We start from the raw sequence: 16,724 nt of genomic DNA on the forward strand, positions 1-16,724 counted from the left end.
ATGTATGTATGTATGTATGTATGTATGTATGTATGTATGTATGTATGTATGTATGTATGTATGTATGTATGTATGTATCTATGTATGTATCTATGAATGAACAAATGAATGAACAAATGAATGAATGAATGAATGAATGCATTACATTACATTACATTGCCAGGATTGGGCCTCCATAATGCGGAAAGCAACAACAGACCGGAATGATCAAACATGCAGCTCATTAAGACAAATCTATTCCTGATTTCAACGAAATCTCAAACCACCGGAACAGATTCTTACATGAATATACCGATGAATGAATGGTGTTTTTTTTTTTTTTTTTTTTTTTAATAATGACATGTTGCATTTGATTACATTTCTAAATAAAAAGCTAAAAAAATCACGTTTGTTTCCTCTAAGGCTTCCTTAGGAGCGCTCATAGACATAATATAAGAGTAGACCCCGCATTGACTGTCGCTGCGCAGGAATTACGGCCGCCATCTTGGAGCGGTCGACCTGCTACCCAATCCTGCTGATTCAAGATGAACACACTAATGATGCCTCAGCACTGTGCGGCTCATTTTTGTTTAAATCGAGGGACTATCTACGTCAGGGCTCAAGGGATAAATTTTCACAAGTAAGATGAAATTATATTGTTTATATTTTTGATTAGAATGTGCGTTTTCTAATATTAGGTAGAGAGATACAGGTCTACACGTCAAAGTCTTTGTGACTTAGTCTCTTCAAAATTGCATCTGCTCTGTGAAAGCGTCAGAGCGTTGTTAGACATTAGTGAATAAACAGCAGTTCATTACGGTTCTCAAACATAATCGATGGTGGCATGTCGGTTTATAAGAATCTTTTTGCCCAGAAGAAAAAAGAGCGACAACTACTGATAAAACTATATTCTTCTCCCGAAAAAAAACACACCGGCACCGCGGGCTTTAGAAGAAAAAACGCTACAGAGCGGAGTCAGGATGCAGCGCCTCCGTCAGAAGAGCAGTGAAATACACGCGAGTCACTATTTGTCCTACTGTACTTTCTATTTTTTTTTATAATAATTTTTCATTTTCTGTATATGTCTATGGGAGCACAGACATCATATACTCTTATGTCTATGGTAGGGAGCGCTGAGGAACGACTTAACACGGAACCTTTTTTCTGTTCCGTGTGTCTGGCCGACTGTTTCCAAGTTACCACACGGGAAGTTACGTCTGGCAGTGGAGCGCATACTTGTACTGTCCGGTGCAGTTTGTAGCCAGCCTGCAGCCTGCTTGCTCCGGGAGTCCTGCGGGGGTCCCTCCTTCCTGCAGCAGGTCCAGAGTGCAGGGTACAGCGGAACCAGGATGTTCGCCGGCCTGCCCGAGCTCGGTATCGCCAACGGCGACGACCTGAAGGAGACTCTGACCAACTGCACGGAGCCGCTCAAAGCCATCGATCAGTTCCAGGTAAGTCCCGGGAGGTCCGCGGTCCCCGCAGCTTCTGCACACATGCTGCTGGCCGACCTGACCTGAACCCGTTCTTGGTTCGACGCCCGCTTTGAATAAAGTGTATTGTCACAGTTCCGACCTCTGTGTGGGTTCTCGTGGGCAGATGGAGAACGGCATCCTGCTGCCCACGCTGCAGTCTGCTCTGCCCTTCCTGGACCTCCACGGCACCCCGCGGCTGGAGTTCCACCAGTCCGTCTTCGACGAGCTCCGGGAGAAGCTGATGGAGCAGGTGGCCGTGATCGCAGAGGGCAAGGAGGACGACAGGTGTGCGGCTCTGCTGGCTCCCTGCTGGCAGCACCGGAGGTGGAGCTGCTGCAGGCTTCTAAAACGTCTTCTCCATCTTCCCCCAGGTATGGAAAGCTTGAGGAGCTGCTGGAGAAGAGCTTCCCTCTGGTGAAAATGCCTTCCATTCAGCCAGTGGTGATGCAGGTGCTGAAGCATCTCCCCAAGGCGAGTACTCCTATGAAAGCGTTCAGGGAGCCTGACTGATGTCCCCGTACCCACCACCACCACCAATGAGCAGGGACGTCGCCCCAACTCTCAGTCAGATCAGGAATCAAACTGGCAACTTCCTGCTGACGTTAAACTGTCCGTCTAATATTATTTGTCAAATGAGCACAACCCTGTTCTGATGTTATGAAAAATCCACTCGACTTTGGCTTTTTAATTGTTGACAGATGATCTAAACCAAGAATATTCAATATTTGGTTTCATTATATTCATTATATTGCCAAAAATATTCTCTCACCTCTCTAACTAGTTGAACTCGGGTGTTTGAGTCACTTCAGGGCGGCAGGCAAAGGCCTGGGCGATATGACTTAAAAATAAAATCCCCACAATTTTTTTTCATTAACCAAATCCAATTAATACATTTTTTTCCTCCTTTTTCTTTTCTCAAAAACAAATGTAATTAATTATTTTAGAAATGTGCTTTTTCAAGCATTTCTTCTGGGAGTTGACCTGAATTCACAGTGCGACTAAACACAAGCTGTGAAACATGGTTGTCAGACAAGATGGCAGCCCTGCCGTTGTAAACAATGAAAAATATAACTAAATGTTTGTTGCTAGTGGTTTTACACAATGAGCCGAGAACAGCCTTCATTTGTGTAACTTCAAACTAACTTTTAAAAAAGTAAATCAATTAAAGTGCCTCATATTATGGTAAAAAAAAAAGCTTGCTCTTTACAAAATTCTGACAATATATTTTCCTACACATATATTCAGCATTGCATGATATTCTCTTCATGGAAGCCCAATGAGTGCATTGGCAAAATAAAATCCCAAAGTTTCCAAAAATTAAATCTTAACAAATTGTCAATGCAAATGAATTGAGGAGATGGATTTATGTCCCAGCCCTACGACTGCTGCTCCAAGCATTTATGGAGGGATGAATCACTCCCGGGACCTCAGTGCAGTACCATGATAGGATGCCTCCTGTGTTCCTGGTCTGGTTCCTTCACTGCCAAATATTCCACTCAGCTCTTAGTGGTACAACCAGGGGGGAAGTGTTTGGGGACGGCTCGCAGCGCTCGGTCAGCTCAAACTTTAAACTTCTCAAATAAATAACGTCCTCATGACAAGCTTCTTTTACTTCTGGCCAAAGTCCAAAGGTTTTAAATGGTAATGATCTTGGAAAGGTTGTCCCCGCTTTCGTAACTTCCCATCTGGATGGCTGTAGCTCCCTGGATTTTGGTGTGAACCAGTCTTTATTGAATCGTCTCATAACAAACACTAAGGAACGGAATCGCATCACACCGATCCTTAAATCCCTTCACTGGCTCCCCATCCAGTCCAGGATTGCTTTTACCCATTTAATGCTTGTTTTAAACACTATAAATGGTTTGGCTCCGTTGCTTTTGTGTGTGCATGGCCTGTTGGAAGAGCCCAGGTCTGAATATAAGCACTGAGGTGATGATGCGGTTTCTGTGGCAACTCCTCTGGAATAAACTCTCAGGTCCTGACGTGATCCTCTCCAAGTCAACACTTAGGTCATATCTAAAGGAGTCAGTGAAAACCTAATAGGTTATTGAAAATCTAGATCTTCAGAAAGATGTCTCATGCATGGAAGTTAATGACTGCTCATAAATTCTCCAGAGAACCTCCTGCTGGTGAATCCAGACCATTGCTTTAGAACCGGGAGGTTGTGGACCTGCAGCCACCTCAGTTCTTTTATTCACGCCTTGCTTTAGTGCCAAGTGTCCGTGAATCAGATGGATGCCGTGGCAAGAAGCAGCTGATAAGAACAGATCATCACCCTCTCCTCATGGTCATCCCTCGGCCTTCTGCAGGTACCAGAGAAGAAGCTGAAGATGGTGATGGCTGACAAAGAGCTCTACAAGGTGTGTGCTGTCGAGGTGAAAAGGCAGATCTGGCAGGACAACCAGGCTCTGTTTGGGGACGAGGTGTCCCCCCTACTGAAGCAGTACATCGTGGAGAAGGAAGCGGCTCTTTTCAGCAGCGACCTCTCCATCCTCCACAACTTCTTTAGCCCAACACCGAAAACGCGGCGCCAGGGCGAGGTGAGTTGGCCGGACCCTGCTTCAGTCTGCACTCTGTTCCCATTTAATTAAAGCCTGGAGTTTTTAAATTGTTCTTAGATTCTGAACTGAGATCCTCAATTTGCTAGAGAACCGCAGTTTAAAAGCTGTTGTTGCTCTGTTGGAAATGACCTTAAATGTTTGACCCCTCCAGGCTGTTTGCCTCATTCTACTGTGCAGATCAGGTTAAGACTGGAAACAGCTTTTCCTGGCCATAATGAGCCATAAAATGTCAAACTGATAATGAAGTAACCGTTATTATGTTGGGCAAAAGAAAAAGTTTTATCAGGAAGAAAATTACAAAAAAATACAGTGCGTGTAATAGGCCTGGACGATAATTCAGTGACAATATATATCAATAATATATATTGTTATTGATTTTATATATATATATATATATATCTCAATTGCTAGGAAAAAAAGGGTCAATAGAACAGTTTTCCTTCCTTTTGCATTCTAGCCCATCATGTAGGTTAATATTACATCATTAAAGCCTCCCAACCAATCACAACGCAGACCCAGGAACACTCTGTCACCAGGCTCCACCCCCTTCAAAGAGTTCAGAAAGCACACGCTCTTTTTCATTTTTTAAATACTTGCAGTTTTGGTTAAAAGTTGGTTGAATAAAGGGTTGAGTTTGAATTCAGTGTTCTGTATCTAAAATTACGTCGCTAACGTGGCCAGGGCTGTACTTAAAATGCATGTTCTGAATTTTTGGATAATTATCGATATCCATCAGTATGATATCTATTTTATCAACGTGCTTTTTTTCTATATCGTCCAGCCCTCGCGTGTAAATAAAAAAACTGAAGCTTAAAGAAAGTTTTCATCCCGTATCATGAGGCAGCCATCCCTGGTAATGTTACAGAGGTAGTCCCAAGAGAACGGACAGGAAATGAGGCCAAAATATTCTGTTGCTTTGCGTCTCCTGACAACAGACGAAAAAGCTTAAAACTGTTGAAAGCTCAACAGTTCCATAAAAGCAGTCGTTACCAATCTTCTGGGCTTTGGGCTGCAGGTGGTGCTAAAGCTGACCCAGATGATCGGGAAGAACGTGAAGCTGTACGACATGGTGCTGCAGTTCCTGCGAACGCTCTTCCTGCGAACGCGAAACGTCCACTACTGCACGCTGAGAGCAGAGCTGCTGATGTCTCTGCACGACCTGGACATCAGCGAGATCTGCTCCGTGGACCCCTGCCACAAGGTGAGATTCCACAGCAGAACCAAGAGACCCGTACAGCGCAGGCCTCGTCCAACGCTCCCCGGTTGTCCTCACAGTTCACTTGGTGTTTGGACGCCTGCATCCGGGAGAAGTTTGTGGACGGCAAGCGTGCCAGAGAGCTTCAAGGCTTCCTGGACGGTGTGAAGAAGGGACAGGAGCAGGTCCTCGGGTAACCGGCCAGCAGACAACCTCAGCACATCGGCAGAGTTTGATCTGTGGGGTTTGTGTCCATTCATCAGTGAATTTCTGTCTGTTTCAGAGATTTGTCAATGATCCTGTGTGACCCGTTTGCCTGCAACACCCTGGTCCTGAGCATAATAAGGAACATACAGGAACTCCTGAGTCAAGACGCTTTACCAAGAGTGAGTAGAGTCTGAGAAGTGGTGGTCATCTGACAGCCTGGGATAACTTTATTTAGTATAGTAAAAAAATGACAAAGGAACACATGGAAAAATGGAACAAAGACAAGATGAAGGAACACAAATGGAATCAGCTTCTGCTCAGCATTTTCTAAAACACAGGATTGGTACGGTGTGAATATGTGAATAAATGTAGAGTTGGAAGGCAGTTCAGGAAGACAGAAATCATTTGAAACAGCAGGAAAGGGTTTTAAAACTCCCTAAAGCTCAGCAAGTGGAATATTTCCCCATAAGCTCCGTCCAAAATCTACAGGTACATCTCAAAAAGGTAGAATCAGCAAAGTAACTGAAATCTCCTGCAAAGGTTTCCTGAACCTCTAAATGCTCTCAGTCTGGGTGCGTAGGCGACAACATCATGGAGAAGATGTTCTGAAGACACTGATACCCTCAACCAGGACGCTTTGCTAAGGAAGCTGTTCAGAGTGTTGTATCGCAGCATATTCAGAAAGTTCAGTGGAAGGAAGAAGTGCTGTAGGAAAAGGTGCTCCAGCAACAAAGATACCACAGTGTTGAGGATTTTCAAGCTAAATCTATTCAGAATGTGGGCAGCTTCACTAAGAGTGGACTGAGGCTGGACTAGGTGCATCACCAGCTACTAACCACAGATGACTCCTACACGTGGGCTACAGGTGTCTGACCTGAGCTAAGTAGAGAAGGAACCGCACTGTTGCTCAATGTCCAAACTCTTGTTTTCAGATGAAAGTCAATCCTGCATTTCATTTAGAGATCAAGGTCCCAGAGTCTGGAGGAAGACCCTGAATTCATGATGCTTGAAGTACAGAGTGAAGTTTCCACAGTCAGTGATGGTCTGGGGTGCCATGTCATCTGCTGGTTCTGGTCCACTGGGTTTTCTGAAGTCCACAGTCCTGCAGCATCTACCAGGGACAGTCTACAGCACTTCCTGCTTCCTTCTGCTGACAAGCTTTCTGCAGATGCAGATTTTATTTTTCAGCAGGATCTGGTACCGGCCCACACTGCCAAAGGTACCAGAAGCTGATCCAATTACCCCGGTCTCCCTGTTCCTGATTGGCCAGCAAACTGGGCTGACCAGAACCTCACAGAGAATCTCTGAACTGTCAAGAGGAAGATGAGAGACACCAGACCCAACAAGCAGATGACCTGAAGGCAGCTATCAGAGCAACCTGGGCTTCCTGAACACCTCAGCAGAACCTCAGGCTGATGGCCTCTATGCCACGGAGCAGTGATGCAGTAATTCATGTGGGAGGTCCACCTGAGTACTGACAGCATAGAAATGGACAGACTGTGTTTAAATCCTTGGTCTTATTACATGTATCTGTGAGGCACACTCATCAAATTCCCATAACAAACAGATCTTTCGCTCTGTGGGTCATACATCTATGTAGGAATTTTTTGACTATGTAGGATTTTTTAAGCTGTACTTGTGTGTAAATAATAAAGTACAAATATCATTTGAATCTTCTGAAAGGGAAACAAAGTTGGAATTTGATTAAAGACCTCCAATCTTTACCAAATGTAGGATGTTTCAGACCGTATGTGAGTGTAGCTGCTTTAACCTGCCATGAAAAAGACTCAGCAGAGATAAATCAGCGTCCTTTCCCAAACTGCTTGGTCTGAAGTCAGCCTCAGCGTTGTGTTGTCATCACTTATGGAACACAAGGCTAATTAACCAACGCAGGTGATCCTGTCTGCACTGTGTAGGCACTGCCTCCCCACACAGGAAAAAAGGCACTTAACATGGCTGCATGTAGAGTGTGTGTCGCCCTGTGACGGACTAGCACCCTGCGCCCCTATTGGCCGACACACATAACACCTTCTGAGTCGTTCTCTCACCTTTTCCTTAAACTGTCGACGCGTTTTCCAGTTTGGTTTCTAGCCTCATTGGTTGTACACCCTACAGTGTGTGTGTTATGTGTATGTGTGTAAACAGGACAGCCCAGACCTGCTGCTGCTGCTGAGGATGCTGTCTCTGGGTCAGGGAGCATGGGACATGATTGACAGCCAGGTCTTTAAAGAGCCCCGACTGGTGCGTATTCACAGTCATCACAATTTGCTGGGAGGTGTTTGCTTATGGCTTGAAATGGAGACCCAGAATGCCGTGGGTTTTGGTGATATCTTCCTACATCTGCTGACCGGACACCTCACCCTGCACCCTGCAAGATGTAATGGATTTAGAAAACCTGACATTGTGAAGATCCAGTTTCTGGATGTCTATTTATTGGTCCAGATTCTTTAGTACAATTCGCTGCCAGATGCAATGTTCCTACAGCTTTAAAAAGGTTTGAATTTGATTTTAAAGTAGGGGAAAAATAGAAAATATTATTGAAAATAATGTATATCCAGACTTTATTTGCTGTTTAAAAGAGGAAATGACAAATACCTACATTTAAAAAAAAAAAAAACAACAAAAAAAAATTTTCTCCCTCTGTCCATCCTTTGTGTACTGGTATAGCGCTTTAAATGTTTTAGTCTACATTCAGCCACACACATTCAAACCCTGAGGGTGGTGGGCTACATGGCAGCTACAGCTGACAGAAGTTATCGCACGCTCTGACATAAGCGAGGCTGCCGTACGTCGGCTCCACCAGGCAAAACGGATGAAGGGTCTTGACCCCTTGGTCACAACGACTGAGACGGTGGGAGCAGCGGAATCGAACCGGCAACCCGCCAGTTACAGGACCGGCATATAGAGCCTCCCTAACTCCTGCATGTAGAGCCTGATACTGTAGAGATGTCTCCACTTTATCATAAATCTTTGTATTCATACCTGAGCAACAGCTGAAAATGCACAACAAAGTGGAGCATTTCAGTCTGGGAGAAGTTTGGAACTGTAACTCCTGTAATCTATAGAAGCGAAGCAGACAAGGTTTGATGGATATTGCATGAAAAATAAATATTTGATCCCCTGCTGGTTCATTCTAAAAGAAGAATCTTTAAGATGGTTGCATCGAACATATCTAAGGTTTTGGTGAATAGTTGTTTATTGGCCAGCCCGGCCCTGAGAAAATACTGTCTTACAAACAAAAAGAAGTGAAAGACTTCTCAATAATCAATGAGAAACTTTGCATCCACTCGTATGGAAATACACATACCAGCAAAATCTTAAAACCACACAATGGAATTCAAAGTATTCACGTTTTGAACTGCTAAATTAAAAGCAGGTTGTAATCAGAAAATGCAAAGAATACCAACAGGAGCAAGAGACAAAATGATTTATGTTATCAAAAGCTTAAGACCTTTAGCCAAAAACAACCAAAACAAAACTAAAATGGACAAAAGGACTCAGTGGTGATTGATCCTACATTATTGATGGATGGCTTTCTGGTAGACTGGTGGCAGTGTGGCTCCCTGTGGTGGTGACGGCTGCAGAAGGGCCTTTTCTGTTTGGATGTCTCCTATGTTCTCTGGGAACAGATCAGGGAACATGCAGGGTGCTGGAAACAGGGACGTTATTCTCCTGAAAGAAGTCCCTAAGGTGTAACTCCCTCACCTGCTTTGTTACGTACCCCAGAAGCTTGGGTTTGTGCACATCTGGACTTTTAGCGTTTGAGTTTAATGTCATCTTCGCTTGACCTTGCGCTGCTGTTTGTTCTTTCTGAGTTTTGAAGCTCTGCTTTAAAATCTGGCTACGATCCAACTGCAAACTATGGGGAAGCTTGATCATGTGTAGGCTCTTCATCATTCAAGATTCTTTTATTACCGTTGTTAAACTTTACAATGCAACTTCCACTGCACTGGGGAAAAAGCAGGCCTCAATTTACGACACAAGAGAAAAATGTCAACCATAGCAAAGGTGTAAAAGTAAAGACAGGGACACTTTGCTTTCACTCAGCTGTGTTTGGTTTTTGTCCTTTGATCAGGATTTGGAGGTGGTGACCCGCTTCCTGCCTGCAATGATGTCTGTGGTTGTGGATGATCACACCTTCACTGTAGAGCAGAAGCTTCCCAGCGAAGAGAAAAGCTCTGTGACTTATCCCAGCACCCTGCCAGACGCGTTCACCAGGTAAAACGCAGGCCAGGCACCAAGGTCTCACGTAAAGGAGCCTTTATTCTATCAGGAACTTGTTTTAGGGGGTTTTCTGCTTTTCAACCAGGAATTAAACGCTGAGCGAGCTCATCAGTTCCTGTAATGGTACATCCAAATCTGAAACAGAACATCAGGAGTAAGGGTGGTCTTTGTGTCCCACCTCAGATACCTGCAGGACAACAGAGTGGCCTGTGAAATGGGGCTGTACTACGTTCTGCACATCGCCAAACTGAGGAATAAGAACGCTCTGCAGAGGCTACTTCCTGCTCTGGGTGAGTGTTTGTTGCAGATGGGCTCTAATGCAGTGAATGAGAATATCTAGATGCTATGGATAGTGTCTGATGAAGGCACAATGTGCACTGTGGCGCCACCTAAAGGTTACAATAGAAGTCGATATAAATTCTGTATGTAATGAATTATTGGAGACATGGATGTTGGCTGGCTCTCAGGTTTCATCTGATGTAGAGTTTCCGTCTCTTTGCCTGTGGCTTGCAGTGGAGACCTACAATGACATGGCTTTCGGGGACATCTTCCTCCACCTGCTGACTGGACACCTCACCCTGCTCTCTGATGAGTTTGGATCCGAGGAGTTTTGCACTGTTGTCTTTGATAGTTTCCTGCTGACGTCATTCTCCAGGTTAGTTTCTTTCAGCAGCGACCATGATCAGCCACCGCTACGCTACATAAAGTCATCATGGCCAAGAATATCGATAAGTTGGGCTTTTAATTCACCGTCCTTCTTCGATAGAATGGTGAAGCAAGAACTGGATCCACAAGTGTACATTTATTTAAATTTCTTATCGTACGTACATTCTTAAATATAGAAATAAGGGCACGCTATGAATATGAATATTTGATACATCAATTTAAACAATACTGAGGCATTAAAAAAAGCAAAGAAAAAACACAAATACAATTTTGTGTAAAATCTCAATTTAAATATGCAGTGTCTGGTAAGGAATAAATTGGGATACCCCAGATTTATGTCATCTTATCATGGCTTTAATCCCAATCCTCAGCTCAAATCGTTCTGAAGCAGGTTTGCCTCGTTTAAACCTCAGACATTTAGTTTGACGCTCCTGGCTGTTGAGGTGAGGTTGACCACCAAGGTGAGATCCAACAAGCTATCTGAGACATCCAGAAAGAGGAAAGTTGCTGCTTATGGGGCTGGTAAAGGCTTCAAAGTGGTCACAACAAAATCTAAAATCAGCCACTGCACTCCCCAGAAAATGTACAGCGTTCAAACTGGTTCTCTACATACATAAGTTGAACTGTTAAACTAAAGGCAAGTGGCAAAGGCAAGGCAAATTTATTTGTATAGCACATTTCAGTACAGAGACAATGCAAAGTGCTTTACATGATTAAAATATGGGAAAATAAAACAGAATAAAGCAAGTAGGAATAAAATGTAGAAACAAAATAGAAATGGGAGAATAGAAACTAAAAGCAAACATTAAAAACAGTTGAACTACAAAGTTGAACTAATGTGCTTTTAATCTGGATTTAAAGGAACTCAGGCTTTCAGCTCTTTTACAGTTCTCTGGAAGTTTGTTCCAGATAATTGGAGCATAGGAACTAAATGCTGCTTCTCCGTGTTTAGTTCTGGTTCTAGGTATGCAGAGCAGGTTGGAGCCAGAAGACCTTAGTGGTCTAGATGGTTGATACACTGATAACTAAGGACAACATTTCAGGAAAACAACCTAAAGTAACATTGAAGCATGGTGGTGGAAGTGTCATAGTCAGGGAGGTCCTCCAGCAGCCAAATCTTCATCAGAGAACCTGCAGTAAATTCCACCCTGCTTCTCAGAGTGCTTGATGAAAAGGTGAGAGCATCTGGAAAAGAAATGAAGGCTAAAGCAGAACTGGACCTGGTGACATCACGGTGATCCAAAACATAAGAAATGTAAAGTCAGAACGGCAGCATCAAACCCTGGGTCTGAAACATCGCACAATTATTATCAACGTTTGTGCCATATTTAGTCTGGTATTTATTTTTTACTTTTACTGTTGGTATTTCTTTAGAACATTGTAAAAAGGTAACTAAAAGTAAATAACATTTTCTTGAAGTTAGTGTATTTCTCCTTGATTTGAGCAGGTAAATAAAATGATCTGCCAATAGAATAAGATTTTTGCACTTAAAATAGGAACAACTCATCTTCATCATCTTATTTCAAGTGCAGGATGTCTAATTATCTTATTTTAGGGGTCAAAATACTCATTCCATTGGCAAATATTCTTATTTACCTGCTCAAATCAAGAACAATAGTTTCTTCTTTTTCATTTTCGATTTTACAGTGTATAGCATGTGGCCAGGTCACTTTTCTGGATTTAAAAGCTTATTTGATTTAGCTATATCACATAGATGGAGTTGTTATATTTACTAAAATTTTCCCTCTTGTCTTCTATTTGGCTTATGTCTTTATCGCAAATACAGGAGACAAGTTAGCTCTGTCTGTTAAACATTTTAGATGCATTTTAGGCCAAAAGAGCTGGGTGTTAATTAATTTAATAAAGCTTATTATTTATATATTTATAACACGGACAGTGATTGTAATATGTAAATAGCAGACATCTTGTCATCAGATCTTAGGACCTGGTGTTAGTCTCATTAATCGTAATCTATCTGTCTGTCTGTCTGTCTGTCTGTCTGTCTGTCTGTCTGTCTTAATTTTGACTACAAATATTTTATAACTCTTTTTTTGATCATAGATTTCATCCAAATAAGCAGTAGTTACTCAGAATTCTAAAGATAACTCATGTAACCCATACCTGGTAAATTTGTCAGGATAACCTCCTTTGTTACAACATAAAGTTATATGAACATTATTCAAAGCCTGCACCAGACAACACATGGCTATTCATTTAAAATAGGTATATATACATGATTAGACCGATGTCAGAAACCGGTAAATACCAGACCAGAAGGGTCTCTAAGAAGTTATGCCAACCAAACACTGGCTATTCATCAGGAGGCTAACTGCTGCCAAACGAAGCATTAAGTAGCTGAAGATCTGACGCCTTAGCCGTGTCAAGTTGACTTTTTCTGCAACGCCACGTATTTAAGGTGGATGAATGATTTAGGATTTCTGCAGAGCCTTAAAATGGTCAAAGTATTACATTTTAATCACTTCAGTTTCAGGCCTGAAATATTAAATAAGCCTAAATTTTCATGTAAAGGTGTTTTTTAACCTTTAGATAGGTCTTCAGGTGCTTTTTTAAATTTTTGAGAATTTAGGCAGAATTGAATTTGCTCAGGGTGCAGCAGATCTGGTTGAGGGAATGAGGAAATATTGCAGCAGAACGAAACTACAGAACCCCTGATCAGGTGCAGTTAACAGTTCTGTTGGAGAACATTTAAAGGCTCAGATAGAGAGTTGTTGTCAAACTCTGAGAAAAGGTTCCTTGCAGGAACGGGCCTGTTAATGCTTCCTTGGAGAAACAAAATCTAAACATTCTTGTCAGTTTTTACTCTTTTTCTGGGTTGTTATGGCACTAGTGGCTCGTTTTTCACAAAGTAGGCTGACAGGAATGGGAGGGGGGGCATGCGGTAAAGGTAACTACTGCTGTGCAATTTTCGCACGTCACCAGCACCCCCTCTTTAGCCGTGACAAAAGAAGTGTCTAGTAGACGAGGTTAGAATTGTGTAAAGTCTGCAAAATAACAATAGTTGGTCTGGACAGACGTCATTGGTTTTCAGCTGAAACAGCAGCGTTTGGATAATAAACACTAAGTACGTCTCCATGGGGTTTAAAGATCACTATTAACAGATAGCTGTCTGACACATGGGCTCAGAATAGGTTGCAGGCCTGCCTAAAGATTTATTTAAAAGTTTCTACGTTTCAGGAAGTCTATCGTTCTCTTCTGACGTAAGCAGAAACGTTTTCATTAGAAAACAGCAAAAGCTTATTACCGTAAGCACACGGGGAACTCAAATGAGACATTCGTTTCTCACATCACATTCAGAAATAACTCGCGGGCCTCTTTCTCTATTTGGAACCTTTATTGTTCAGCTTCAGTAGACATCAGTAGAGCAGTGGTTCCCAGCCTGGGCTTCAGGGATGTCTGTTCCTGCATGGCCTCCTCTGCAGCCATTAAGTGCTGAAGAAACCTCTTAATCATCCATTCATTGATGTTAGGTGTGTGGCATCAAGGAGACACCTAAAACATTTAGGACAGTGGGACTTGAGGACCAGGGTTGGGAACCATAGCCTTCAAGTTGCAAGAAAAACTGCAGAAAGTAAAGATTCATTAAAGATCAGTTGCTACTGGGATGCACACCTGCACTGCAAAAACAGATCTAAAAATAAGTAAAATGTTCTTAAAATTTGTGTTGTTTTTTTTTCTTGATCTGAGCAGGTAAATATTATTTGCCAATGAAATGAGTATTTTGACCCCTAAAATAAGATAATTACATATCCTGCACTTGAAATAAGAAGGTGGAGATGAGTTGTTCCTATTTTAAGTGCAAAAATCTCATTCCATTGGCAGATCATCTTATTTAGCTGCTCAAATCAAGGACAGATACGCTCATTTTAAGAAAATATTACTTCTTTTTAGTTCCGTTTTTGCAGTGTGGCGTCTCCTCTTCTACCGATGAAGCTGTAGCATCAGGTTGCTAATGAAGGCCAACCGCCCAGCGGGCCAGCTCTAGTAGACATTTAGATTTATCTTGCTGGCCAAATCTAATTACGCTGTGGGCCACATATGACCCTCAGGCCTGGGTTTGACACCAATGGAGCAGGCAGGCCTTAAATCCAGCATCCATATCTGTCTGCAAGGTTTTGGCTCCAGTTGTTGAGCGCAGGTAAGGAGTGATCAACTGGAGTTGAGCGGATTCATAACAATTTTGTTTAAATGATGTGCATCATTTGCTGGTCTGTTCCTCATGCAGCTTTCCATATAAATGTTGACTCACCAAAAGGAAATACGGGGCTTATCTTTCACCTCAAGAATCAGATATAGTCCTTCCTCTTCAGCACTTCCTGTTTCCGTTGAGTTCAGTGTCTTAAAGGGGTTAGTTGTCTCCTCAATATTCCTAGTTTTAAAGGTTAGCCATTTTTTGTATTCCCAGATGTTTTCTTCTTAGAGAAAACCTGGTTAATAAAGTGACGTATGAGGGAGAGCTTTTTTTTTTTTAAAGAAATGTAGTGTTTTTTGCGCCTCTCAGCCTGCTTCTGTTGTCCATCCTGTGACCGTTTCTGTTTGTGTCGGATTGTTTTGCAGCAAAGAAAACGTCCACAGACACATTCTCCGCCTGCTGCTGCATCTCCACCACAAGGTGCTGCCTTCATGTCTGGAAACGCTGATGCAAACCCTCGAGCCTCTGAAACAGGTAGGTATGGTTTCCACATCCTGGCTATATATATATATATATATATATATATATATATATATATATATATATATATATATATATATATATATATATATATATATATATATATATATATATATATATATATATATATATATATATATATATATATGTATGAGAGAGAGAGAGAATACTTGTTGATGGCATTAAAAATGTAAATTATTTCTACGAGCATTAAAAAGCATTAAATTAGGGTTACTAATTCCTGTATAAACTCTGTTCAAAGATAAAACCAGACATGAAAGTAAAGCTGACCAGGCACAGAGGCCGCAGGAAGGATTCAGGAAGTTGGCTGCTGTTAGATTAGTTTCTGATTTCTCAGTTCACTTATGACAGTCACTTATCGTAAACATTTTTTACAAATTTAACACAACCATCAGAGTTTTCCTGCGTTAAGGAAGGGATTTTTCAGCCGTGCAGTGTCGTCTATGTCTCTACATCAGTGTTCACAGCAGCCGGGTGCGTCTGCACAGACTCCTCTTCCACACCCCTCTGTAGGTATTGGTTCTAGGGTTAGAAATGTGACACATTCAGACTGTACAGCGAAAGTTTAGCAGGTGACCATTCCTGTTATTTTTTAGATTTCAAAGACTTTTATTAGTGATTACCCCAAATTCATGCGAGGAGTTCATATTTACTCAGAGTTTGTTGTCAAACTCTGAGAAAAGGTTCCTTGCAGGAACGGGCCTGTTAATGCATCCTTGGAGAAACATTCATATTTTTTGAATGTGAAAACTTCCATTTCCTTTCTGTACTGTGTAGCTGCAGGAGGTTGCTGCTGATTATTCTGTTTTGGATCAGTCTAGAGGAGAATCATTACAGCACTGGTTCAGGTTAAAGGTAAACGGTAAAAAATGTCAGCCATGATTTAACAAGCGGTGATGGGATGGCACCGATGTTTGCTGATGCTTTTGGGACCTTTGCTCCTAGTTTCTTTGCGTCAGTTTTGCTTTACAGCTCTTTGCCACATCCAAGTGTGTGATTAGGTTCTGTTTTCATGGGTCCACCTTTCTGCTATAAACCTATATGATGCATTAAAGTCTGGGGAAGTGGAATTGTAACATAAATCCTGTGAAGGAATTCAGCATAATGATTTCAGGAGTCTCTGTCAGATGGTCAGCCAAGTCACCCTTTAGAAAGTTTAACTAGTTTCTAAAAGCCCAAACCCTTCAGAAATCTCAGAAGTAGCAGCCTTAAAGGAGTTGACACGCATGCCGACTTGTTGTGTCACCACAGTGCAGCGAGCCGCTGAAGGAGCTGCACAGCCAGCTGACGGAGAAGCTGGAGGCCCAGAAGAAGAGCCCGGCACCAGCGGACGAGCCTTCATCTCTGGACCTGGGGCTGCATCCTGTGACGGTGCCCACCACCACCACCACCACCTCTGCTCCCAGCACCCCTCTCTGAGAGCGGCTCTGAGCTCAGTCTCAGCGAAGGCGTACTGGTACTGGTTGACAACAAGACTGCACCGTTTCCATTACTGTGTGCTGGACGAGTCTTTCTCTCAGTGAGCCTCTGTAGATGTTGGTGCTACTCCAGCATCAGGATGCAGCATCCCAGTCTTTTCCTGCAGGATTTCTCTTTTCTACAATTTATCTTCTTGCATTTTTTTTTTTGTCTAAACAGTATTTTCATACGTAGCTGTTGTCTGTGTGAAACATTGGTGTAAATAAACAGTTATTTACAAAACTACATTG

The 16,724-nt window shown here is 42.4% G+C and overlaps 1 protein-coding gene across 1 annotated transcript; it reads left to right on the forward strand.

Moving 5' to 3' along the window:
* The first annotated feature begins 1,328 nt into the window (after nucleotides 1-1,328).
* nelfb (negative elongation factor complex member B) lies at nucleotides 1,329-16,719 on the forward strand. The gene is made up of 13 exons (XM_012858871.3): nucleotides 1,329-1,430; nucleotides 1,576-1,736; nucleotides 1,823-1,922; nucleotides 3,761-3,991; nucleotides 5,028-5,213; nucleotides 5,288-5,400; nucleotides 5,491-5,593; nucleotides 7,560-7,655; nucleotides 9,490-9,632; nucleotides 9,822-9,928; nucleotides 10,152-10,293; nucleotides 14,880-14,988; nucleotides 16,267-16,719. The coding sequence occupies exons 1-13, from the start codon at nucleotides 1,329-1,331 to the stop codon at nucleotides 16,432-16,434; spliced, it is 1,761 nt and encodes a 586-aa protein (XP_012714325.2). The 3' UTR covers nucleotides 16,435-16,719.
* Nucleotides 16,720-16,724: the final 5 nt, after the last annotated feature.

The sequence above is a fragment of the Fundulus heteroclitus genome, chromosome 12 (assembly GCF_011125445.2).
Source record: "Fundulus heteroclitus isolate FHET01 chromosome 12, MU-UCD_Fhet_4.1, whole genome shotgun sequence".
Classification (NCBI taxonomy): Eukaryota; Metazoa; Chordata; class Actinopteri; order Cyprinodontiformes; family Fundulidae; genus Fundulus; species Fundulus heteroclitus.

Bases quoted from the DNA above. Each gene is read 5' to 3' on its own strand.
- nelfb (XM_012858871.3), top strand. From the start codon at position 1,329: ATGTTCGCCGGCCTGCCCGAGCTCGGTATCGCCAACGGCGACGACCTG. The intron at 3,992-5,027 runs GTGAGTTGGCCG...TTTGGGCTGCAG, and splicing joins AAACGCGGCGCCAGGGCGAG to GTGGTGCTAAAGCTGACCCA. The intron at 14,989-16,266 runs GTAGGTATGGTT...GTGTCACCACAG, and splicing joins CCCTCGAGCCTCTGAAACAG to TGCAGCGAGCCGCTGAAGGA.